The sequence below is a fragment of the Dysidea avara genome, chromosome 10 (assembly GCF_963678975.1).
Source record: "Dysidea avara chromosome 10, odDysAvar1.4, whole genome shotgun sequence".
NCBI lineage: Eukaryota > Metazoa > Porifera > Demospongiae > Dictyoceratida > Dysideidae > Dysidea > Dysidea avara.
Window position 1 is genome coordinate 21095081 of NC_089281.1, and position 11525 is coordinate 21106605.

At 37.8% G+C, this 11525-nt stretch overlaps 1 protein-coding gene across 1 annotated transcript in view; it reads right to left on the bottom strand.

The window, feature by feature from the left end:
- The window catches only part of LOC136236844 (protein NLRC5-like), a 53433-nt gene extending 42217 nt beyond the window's left edge, over positions 1–11216 (bottom strand). Inside the window, exons 1-2 of the mRNA XM_066027076.1 lie at positions 11160–11216; positions 10971–11102 (exon numbers count right to left, since the gene is read on the bottom strand). Coding sequence (XP_065883148.1) covers positions 10971–10995 — 25 coding nt within the window. The 5' untranslated portion in view covers positions 10996–11102; positions 11160–11216. The remainder of the gene's footprint in view (positions 1–10970; positions 11103–11159) is intronic.
- Positions 11217–11525: the final 309 nt, after the last annotated feature.

An 11525-nucleotide genomic window follows, 5' to 3' on the forward strand; every position in this document is an offset into this window, starting at 1 on the left:
AACTCTCTACAAGAAAACCTCTTTTAACTGAGATCTGTACAGGATGAATCGTTTGTAGCTGAACTATCTACAAGGTAACTTCTTCTAGCTGATCTCTCTACAGGATGATTTGTTTGTAGCTGAACTATCTACAAGGTAACTTCTTCTAGCTGATCTCTCTACAGGGTGATTTGTTTGTAGCTGAATTCTGTATAGGTGATTTGTTTGCAGCTGAGCTCTTTACAGAATGGTTTCTTTGTAGCTGAACTCTCTACAAGGTAACTTCTTCTAGCTAATGTATCTACAGGGTCACTAGTTTGTAGCTGAATTCTCTACATGGTGGTTTCTTTGTGTAACTGAACTATCTATAAGGTGACATCTTCTAGCTGATCTTTCAACAGGGTGATTTGTTTGTAACTGAACTCTCTACAAGAAAACTTCTTCTAACTGATGTCTGAACAGGGTGAATTGTTTGTAGCTGAACTCTCTACAGGGTGATTTGTTTGTAGCTGATCTCTATACAGGTTACTTATTTCTAACTGATCTCTTGAATTCTGTTCAGGGTGACTGCTCTATTAGGATGACTGCTCTATTAGAGTATCTTGATCTCGCACTTGCTACACCAAGTTGGATTTCGTGTTATAACTCTGTGGCTTTAAGTCTGATTTTTCTACACCATTGAAGAGCCTTTCTAAGATGATAACTCCATCTGTACAGCGATTTTCAAAGCATTACCCCAAGTGGTTTATCTGGTAGGCGTGGCAAGCATAATAATAATAATAATAATAATAATTAGCTAATCTCGATTGCATAATTGTTACACACTGTTGAGTTTTTCGCTGTATCTTCCTGGTTTTTAGCTCGATTTCTTTCAAACCACAAAAGGTTTGAGGTTCAATAGTTAACCTATTCACCCACCGATTTTCAGCTTCTTCCCATACGCGGTTTACCCTGTAGGTGTGACAACATATTGGTGTTATTTTTCGTGCATAATCGCTCATAACTCTTTGCCTGTTTATGGTATTCCAGCCAAGGTTGGTACAGAGATGCGCCTTTATACCCCCCTTCTGTGTGCAAAATTTCAAAGCAATCGGATAACGCGTTTGCGTTTTATAGCAGTTTTTGTAAGTGTGCGAAAAGAGGAAGAAAAATAATAAGAAGAGAAAAAAAATGAAGAAACTAAGCCAATTTTTGAAGTCGCATATCTCAGGAATGCCTGAAGCGATGTCGCTCAAATTTGGAATGTGGAGTACTGAAGTTGGAGGGAATGTACACAGTAAAATTTGTCTTGTTTCATCAAGGCAGCACAGAGCTACGGAGGTGCGAAAATTGCGTTTTCTTTCTTCCTGTCAATATACTCACGGGGTTGCGAGCCGGCTTCTTGGGCCGCACGACACACTACCGTGTGTCTTGATAACACACTGCCACATTTTATTGCTAAATTGTATTAACTTAAAAGTTGAGCAAGTTATCTACTGTAGTTTGATACAAGGTTCACTCACTACTTTTGTATAACTTTGTTTACATTTAGCACTTAGCTAAGCATATAATTTTTCTGTTTAGTTTACACATGAAAAACACAATGAAAGTCATGAAAGAGAAAGCATGCTACCAGTCAGGATGATGATGAAGCAAAAGACAGGATATCTATGCAACAGCATTAGAATATTCAATTGTGATAAAGAGCTAGACTAAGTACTGTTGATTTGAAGCTCATTCTTTAAACCAGAGATGCTACTTTGTTGAAATTATTCTTTCATCCTGGGGTGTTCTACTTGACCGACCAATTTTTCTGAAGATGTAATCAAGAGTTAATATTATTAACTCTTGATGTAATTCTATAACCCAATATTTGTATATTTTGTACTACTTGAGTGGCAACAGTTCCATTATGTGCAATGAAAATAGTACAATTAATAGTTTATAACAATGGTTGAAATTAAGTACAAGTCCTTCTAAAGCAAAGACAAAAGGTATGCGCATTTATTGAAATAGATTTAAATAATTCACTACAGGTATGGTTACCTCCTCCGTACAGCAGTAACAACTCCCTGTGTAGTATATGTACATGGATTTACCACTTAGCTAGATCTTCTGGAATAGTCCTATCAATGCTACAAGGAAACACAACCAACCAAAACTCACCAGCTTTGAAAGAATAGACCACTGTTTGAAGTAAATGGGCCAGTACTGCCATTTCAAAGTCAGTACCCCATGTTCCACTATGGGCCATTCCAGTTCGTTCAAGGTAGTCCTCCACATGCTGCTTCTTTTGAAGACATTAAAGCTCCAGATTACCAGTCAAAAGGGCACACAAAGCAATGACAACAGCAAAATCCGTCAGCTAACTACTATTTTGCTACACAGGAATTGCTTAACGAAATAACGCAATTACGTGACAAAATCTTTACAAGAATAGCAGCTAGTAAACAACGCTGGTTGCAGCAAACGAGAATGCGTTAAGAAACGCAAGCAGCTTAACTTTTCCGGTTACCTTTTACAGAATACAAACACTTCAGTATCGAATAGCTCACTCTCAGCTTAGCTCATCGAATAGCTCACTGCAAACTTCTCGAATAGCTCACTTTCAACATCTTGCTCAACAGCGCTACGTCTTCAACACATGGGTGAGAACATACACGTTATGCAATAGTAATTGCATAATATTGCATGACGTATATACATGTACGCCTGTGGATGGAAGCCCTATACTAATGATGGAGAACCCTGGTAAAGAAGGATAAAAGTATGACAATAGCGCAAGCATTGTATGTTCATAAATATGCCAAAGGTTTCTTCTTAAGTGAATTTGAAACGTTTCTGTGAAAGAAGTAGGGCTGTAGCTGTAGCCAGTTCTCTGCTACGCTTGACTGAACACATCAGGCAGGCAATAGAAAATTCCGTCAAATAAAAATTTTTAAAAATTCTGTAGCAACTTGATGAAAATGTTTTGGATCAATCTAAAGGCATTTTTTACCCAACCAATATGTCATGTCATTGTGAGGAAACATTGAGGCTGTTTTTTGGGCAATTGTTTATCGTGGGCCATCCCCCACATCTTCAATGTCCCTACTATACAGTACTAGCGCACTGTATGATATTTTCATAATAGTATATACAATCAATTATTGACTATTGGCCAGCTCGATGCGTATTATTGTCTAATTATAGAAACACGGAATTTCAGAACACTAAGCTGCCTTGTTTTGTTGTTCTACCAGTTTTGGACTGTTACTAGAGGTTTGTTTATCACTTAATTGGTACTATGCTAGCCTGTTATTCTTGGCATGAAAATGACATTAGAAGTGCACTGTACTTTATCCGTGTTATTTCTAATGTTGTAGTAGCTCACACTGACACTTACACATGACATTCAAACTAAGAAGGGATATACTGCACTTATTCAAAGGCTCTAGTCATCGGCTTTTTTATGCCAGAGTAATTACCCTTCCCAGAGGAATAATGTTTGTTTATACACATGCGCATCTGTTTACGAGGAAATCACCACTGATTGGACTTGTATTGGAAAATTCGTGTCCTTTGACTGTTTAAGGTAATTTTAACCATGATGGGTTAGTTGCTGTACCGTTATGATAGTTTATGCAATGGAAAGACCTGGAAATGGTGAACAATGGAGTTACGTAGCTCAGAAAGCAAGGTGAATCTCTTAAGAGGCTAAGGAAAATTGACTACATAAGCAATGGTAAGGTGGTAGAGTGTTTGTAATTAAAATCTAATCAAAAACAGCCTAGCTGTAAAAAAAGGGTGCGGCCTCCAAAAAAGCCACGGTGAAAAGAGAAATCAAAGGTGGCGGCCAAGAAATGGCTGTGATGGTAGGTTAATGGCAAAAATTTTAAAAACAACAATTCAGGTGAATTTGTGTTGCCTCCTCCACTAGGATTTGGCACCAAATTCACCTGAATTGTCGTTATTAATTTTTTTGCCATTAGCCTACCATCACAGCCATTTCTTGGCCGCCACCTTTGATTTCACATCTTTTTTCACCGTGGCTTTTTTGGAGGCCGCACCCTTTTTTTACAGCTTGGCTGTTTTTGATTAGATGCACCCTTTTTTTACACCTTGGCTGTTTTTGATTAGATATCACTTCTTTTGTAATTTCATACCTAAAGCCAGCCTATGGCCGCTTTCTTTTAACTTGTCTTTTTCTTTACCACAGATCTAGAAAGAAGATTATTTTGAAGAAGAAGATTTTAATGATTTGTTTAACTACATGTACTTTAGGCAATAATTTTTTAATTGTGTTGATAGATCATAAAAATAAGTCACACAGGTTAAACTGCTTGCAGCTACAGGGAAATGTGTATGTAGTTCTTTTCTACAGGGAGCCTCATAATGTAACTGTACTATTTGACTACATGGTAAATGGTTTGTAGTTGAACTCACCACATGGTGGCTTATTTCTAGCTGAAACACTCTACAAAATGTAGCTGAATTCTCTCCTGTTTCCAGCTGATCTCTCACCAGAGTGACTTGTTTCTAGCTGATCTCTCTACAGGGTGATTTGTTTCTAACCGATCTCTACAGGGTGAATTGTTTCTAGCTAATCTTTCTACAGGGTGACTTTTTTCCAGCTGAACGCTCTACAGGGTGACTTGTTTCTAGCTGATCTCTCTACAGGGTGACTTGTTTCTAGCTACACTCTCTACAGGGTGACTTGAAATGTAGTTGAATACCCTTCTGGGTGACTTGATCCAGCTGATTTCTCTACAGGGTGATTTGGGTACTGATGAAAGCCGGAATGGAACGGAACGGAATGGAATCGATCAGGGGGTGCGCCAAGTTAAAAATCGTTTAAAACAGATTGTGCACTATTTCCAACTGTCACACAATAACTATAATTATGCTAGAATTAGCGGTTTGTTTCTGTTTATAGGCATGCTAGTAATCGTTCGCTCAAAAGTTCTATTAAATACCCACCAAATGGTAAGATGTGTGTAAATAAAATCCATCCAGTTTAGTTTAATCCTGTTGTAGAAGTACTTCCTTACCATTCCAAGAGGTAAACTACTGTAGTATTTTCATGTTGTAGTGGTATTCAAACCTTTTTGTACATGTGTCGCTGGTTTTCTGAAGCGACTATAATTCTACCATTATTGGCAGCGATTTACGAGAGTTCGCAAACTGCAGTATGTTATATTACCAGTGCTTACAAAAAAATAGGTTAACAGCTTAGCTAGGTGATCGTTGTTCAGATTAGACGATTGTACAACGCATTCTTGCAGTGGGCATTAAATAGAGTTGTCGAGCAAATGTTTTCTAGCATGTTTATAGCAGAAGCAAACTAATTCTAGCACAATTCTAGTTATTGTGTGAAAGTTGGAAACAGTACACAATCTGTTTAAAACGATTTTTTAACTTGGCGCACACAGGGCTGCTTGTTTCTACTGAGCTCTCTACAGGGTGACTTGGAAAAATAGTTGAACTCATTGCAGGCAACAGGGTAACTTGCCTAACTGATCTCTCTCTACAGGGGATTTGTTTCTAACTGAATACTGTGTAGGGTGATTTATTTCTAGCTGATCTTTCTACTGAGAGATTTGTTCATAGCTGGATTCTCTATTGGGTGACTTGAAAAGTAGTTGGGCTCTTACAGGGTGACTTAATCATGCTGATCTATCTACAGCCTCACTCTACAGGGTGCCTTGTTTCCAGCTGATCTTTCTACAGTGTGATTTGTTTCTAGCTGATCTGACTTATATCTAGCTGAACTCTCAGAGAAGAGCCTATGAAAATGTGATGGTAAATCATGAAATTTTCAAGGACACTGCCTATAAAAATTCATGGACACTGCCTATGAAAATTTGACAATTCATGGCCACTGCAATCATGAAATTTTCTTGTGCCATGAAATAATTTGTCAGTTCTATAAAATTACCATGAAATCATGAGTATTTCATGGCATGGATATTACAATGAAATATCAATGAAATGACTTTCATGGCACTTAATGGAGATTATTTTACTGTTCATGGATAATCCATAGGTGTTTCATGGTAGTGCTACATGGTGCAGAATTCATTCTATCTGATCTTTCTATAGGATGACTTGTTTCTAACTAATCTTTCAACAGAGTGATTTGTTTCAAGCTGATCTTTCTACAGGGTGATTTGTTTCTAGCTGATCTCTCTACAGGGTGACTTGTTTCTAACTGATCCTTCTATAGGGTGATTTGTTTCAAGCTGATCTTTCTACAGGGTGATTGAAATGTAGCTAATCTCGCTGCAGGGTGACTTGTTTCTAGCTGATTTCTCTATGGGTGACTTCTTACTGTCTGAACTCTGTACAGGGTGACTTGTTTCTACCAGATCTCTCTACAGGATGATTTGTTTCGAGTTGATCTCTCTACAGGGTGATTTGAAATGTAGCTTATCTCCTAACAAGGCTATCAGGGTGACTTCAAATGTAGTTGAATCCTTTGCAGGATAACTTGCTTCTAGTTGATCTCTCTACTGAAAGAGTTTGTTTGTAGCTGAACTCTCTACAGGGTTGCTTATTCTAACTGAATCACTCTACAAAATGTACCTGATTCTCTCTAGGTGGTTTGTTTTTAGCTGATCTCTCTACGAGTGACTTGTTTCTAGCTGAACTGTCTACAGGGTAACTTATTTCCAGCTGATCTCCCTACAGAATGATTTGTTTCTAGCTGATCTCTACAGGGTGAATTGTTTCTAGCTAGGGTGACTTGTTTCTACCAGATCTCTCTACAGGGTGATTTTTGTTGAGCTGATCTCCCTACAGGGTGATTTGTTTCTAGCTGATCTGTACAGGGTGAATTGTTTCTAGCCGATGTCTCTATAGTTTTCAACTCAACTCTCTACAGGATGACTTGTTTCTGGCTGATCTCTCTACAGGGTAGTTTGTTTCTAGTTAATCTCTACCGGGTGAATTATGTCTAGCTGATTTCTCTACAGGGTGACTTGTTTCTACAAGATCTCTCTACAGGATGATTTGAAATGTAGCTTATCTCTTTAATTACAAGGTTACTTGACTCTCTACAGGGTGACTTCAAAATGGATTTGAACTCTTTGCAGGATAACTTGCTTCTAGCTGATCTTTCTACTGAAAGAGTTTGTTTGTAGCTGAATTCTCCACAGGGTTGCTTATTTCTAGCTGAAACACTCTATGAAATGTATCTCAATTCTGTATAGGGTGACTTGTTTCTAGCTGATCTCTCTGTAGGTGGCTTGTTTCCAGCTGAACTCTCTACAGGGTGACTTGTTTCTAGCTGATCTCTCTACAGGGTGATATGTTACTAGCTGATCTCTACTGAGCTCTTTATGGGGTGACTTGAAGCATAGCTGAACTCTCTACAGAGTGATTTGTTTGCTGCTGAACTGTCTTCAGGGTGACTTGTTTGTAGTTGAATTCTCTACAGGGTGACTTGTTTGTAACTGAACTCTCTACAGGGCTATTTGTTTTTTAATTTTTTTATTAATACTTTACAGGACTGTACAGATCAATAAACAAAATTAAACAAAATTTAATAGCTTAAACGGTTAAATTACAGAACGGAAGGTCTACCAGTGTCTTGCACTGGTAGCCATAATTAATTACTTATAAATTACAATAAGCTATATATCTACAAATAATAATTACAAGGGGTAGCTATAAAGAGTACAAGTTAAAGAATAAAATAGTTTGTAGGAGCTGGAATGTTGACACTAGTTGAAGGGTGACTTGAACTCCCTATGTTTTTAGCTGAATGGTGACTTGATTGCAGCTGAACATTCTAATAGAGCGACTTATTGCACAGCTGAATGTTCTAATAGGGTGACTGCATTATTAGAGTATTTCGATTGCACACTTGTTACACCTAGTTCACTTCCATAGTGTAGCTCAGTGGATTTTAATCTTATTCCTTGTAAACCAATGTAAGATCACTCTAAAATGATTTATCTACCTATCTACCTGATTTCAGTTGATTCCACTAACTAGTTTGCCTGGTAGGTGTGGCTCGGGTGTGGCAAGTATTACTTTTTGGTGTTTTTTTTTATTAACAAAACTCAATCGTGCGCATTTTACATATGGCTGGCGTTTTGTTATAACTCCAAGACTGTTGGTGTGATTTCTTTCAAACCATAAAAGGTTTGCACTACCCTGGGTTACTCTATGTACACACCGATTTTCAAGTCATTCCTTCAAACGATTTACCCGGTGGCGGCAACAAAAAATCGCTATCAAATTTTTCGAAATCATGTATAACTCCCTTGTTCTTTATCCAAAGTGTATAAAATTTGGACTGTAATCATGCTAAATAATTTTTTACGTTCTTACAGCCCCCCAAATTTGAAGAAAATTGACTAAAGCATGCGCGAGTTATAGCAACTTTTCGAAGTGGTGCGAAAAGAAGAAGAATAAGAAGATGAAGAAAATACGAATAAACTGGGACGAACATTGAAGGCGTATATCTCAGTGATGGCCTGGCAGATTCCGTTTAAATTTGAAATGGGAGGTGCCCTACCCCGAGGGAGTTTCCACAGCAAAAATGGTTAATTTCCGTCCAGCCATTATCAAGCTACGGATGCGTGAAAACGGCGTTTTCTTGGTTCCTGTAAAATACACTCTTGTCTGTCGCGCACCCGCACTGCCTGTACTTGGCCACACGACACACTATCATGTGTCTTGATACATTCACACTTTCAGGAATCATAGACTAAGGTACATATGGCTTTAGAAATTTGAAGGTTTGTCACATACTGTCAAGAACTCACAGGTGTCTGCATTTTGTGCTTTGTCTTTCATTTTATCTTCAATTACATTGCCACCTTCTTCTTCATACAAGGAAACCATACCAAGGAGTTAATTTTTCGTATCAACACCTCCTTAGATAAGCATAATTATTTAGATGTCACAAAACTATTTGAAGTGCTTGTAAGAGAGAGTAGATATGTGTAACTACACTTTATGAAATAATCAGATTGCAACCATGCCCTTAAATGATCAGAACACACCACCATGCTCCTAAATAATCTAAATAAATATTTTCATTTGTATGTGATAATTTATTTGTACTATTTCAGTTGTAGTTAATTATATGACTTGCTACATGGCTGAATGCTCCACAGAATGACTTAATACTAGGGATGTGGGAATTATATGCCCAAATTATTTGGGAATACTGATGGGGTAAAATATAGAACATTATAGAACTTTGCATGGGCGAGATCAAAGGGAAAAATGTACTTTAAATTTCATAAAGCACACTTTAGGCCACAAACAGTGCTTTATTGCCCACAAAGAGTGCTCAGTTTACTGCACCGCAAAGAGTGCTTTATTCGTTCAATAAAGCACTTTTTGTGGTGCAATAAAGCACTCTTTGTCGGCAATAAACCACAGTTGCCCACATGTTCTAGTGCAGGCTAATTATCCCGTGGCGCTCTCGCCAGTACGACTAATCACTAATCACCGCGCTGAGTGATCAATCACCACAGCCAACATGAGCGCTACTACTGGATTGCTTTTATAGGCATATCTAAATGCTTCAATGATGGGTGGGAGAAGGTAACATTGCTGTTACGTTGTTAATGTAAACGGACAAGTCCTGAAGATATCACAGAACTATTTCACCATGTGACTGACTCACAATAGAATCAATTGTGGGTTGAGAGCAAAACCTGCCAAAAGACACAATGAATGTCTACCATGCCATACTATGGTGAAATACGCATGAGTTATTTTGTTAAACTAGTTTTTAACATATACTTATTCTAGTACTTTGATGCAGTTTAAGATTGAGATACTCCAATAAAGCAGTTACTTACTCTAATAGAACGATCAACATGAAATAGTTCATTACTCATTAAACTATAAAAATAACTTTTCTGACAAATTGATACAACTAGATTTATCAGTTATTACTATTTGAAAGTCTTGCTGTGCAATTTAATCACAAAACTAAAAGAAAAGTTATAAAAATTGGAAATAATTTGATGAAAATTTTGAGCATAATTCCCACAAGCACTATCCATTCTACGCAGTGGCTTGTGACATAGCCGAATTCTCTACAGGATTACTTGTTACATAATATCATGTAGCTGAACATTCTATACAGTACTGCATAACCAAATGCTCTAATAGGGAGACTGTACTATGTAGAGCATCTTGATTGTCCACTGGTTACACCTAGTTGGTTTTTGTATCCTAATTCAATTCTTCTGAAAGGTCTTTCTACAATTAACAATTGATCTACCAGTTTTCAGCCTTACTAATTCATGGAAGTATGACATTCACTTATTAATGGATAATGAAGCACAAGGGTGTAGTTAGTACTTTCTGAAATAATCAGTGTTAAAATACCACAGTATACCTGCCATATTGTAACATACGTGGACGAACAGATGGGGCATTTTATTGTGTATAAGAAATTAGACTAGTACTTCTAGTATGCTGATACATATCCATATATAGATGATTACCACACAGCCACAAACTGGGTGTTGTTGTAGGTCTGGTGGAAAGAAAGAAAATGTGAGAGAGAGAAAGCCGTCAGTTTTATTACAGTTCTACTGTGGTATTGTGACTTAAAATTTCTACATAATTATACTCTACTGGGGCAGGTAAAATGCCTCTAAACATGGTAGCCAATTTGTAACTAAAAGTTGCACCCAACTCTGCTTGACCAACCCTGTGGTAGGTGCATTCATGGCCAGATAAATCGATCCTGCAAGAAAAACCGGTCATTTCTTGCAGGAGTTCCTGCAAGTGCTTTCAAAGATTTTGCAAGAATCCTGCAAGAGTTTCTTCTTGCAAGAAATTTGGTCATCTCTTCCAAAACCTTGCAGGAATCCTGCAGAAACGCGTTTTGCTGGATGGGATTGACTGCGTACGTATTCAACCACGCCCATAGCTACTTTATGTTAGCCATTCAATCTGGCACTTTAAATTTCACACTGTAAAAGGTTACACACCACATTTTTCATCTAATTGCATTTAATAACCGTCACCATGGGTACTAAACATCGCAGAACTACCTTGATCATGATGTCCTTCGGTCATCTTTCGAGTCTTTTTCCAATCAGTGGCGGTCAGTCCGAGGGTCAGTCGGTCACTCTGCACACATCAGCAATTTTCAACTTGATCAGTTTTTTTTTCACGCGAATTACCTAAGTTCAACAAGAAAGTGATGAATCACTTTTAATTGTTACACATGCGAAGCTTACCTACATAGGGCTACCATCGAAATGCAAACAAAAGGAACGGACTAGACTTTTGGCGGGGGTGGTAATAGCTAATCTGACACCGCCCCTTTCATGAATTTCAATTACCGCCTTGTTGCATGCATGCAGGGGCGGATCCAGAGTTTCGAAAGAGGGGGGGCACCTTTCTGAAAAACAGTTGAAGACCAAAAAAACTTGCTGAAAACCAGTTGAAGACCAAAAAAAAAAAAAAAAAAAGATCACAACAATAATAGCTAGTTATCCTTACCAACTATATCACGTCTGTTATGTAAAATAAAATCCTATTTGTAGCTTCATAGGTAAGCTACACTGCCTCATGAACATTGTGACTGCTTTATTAGAGTAATT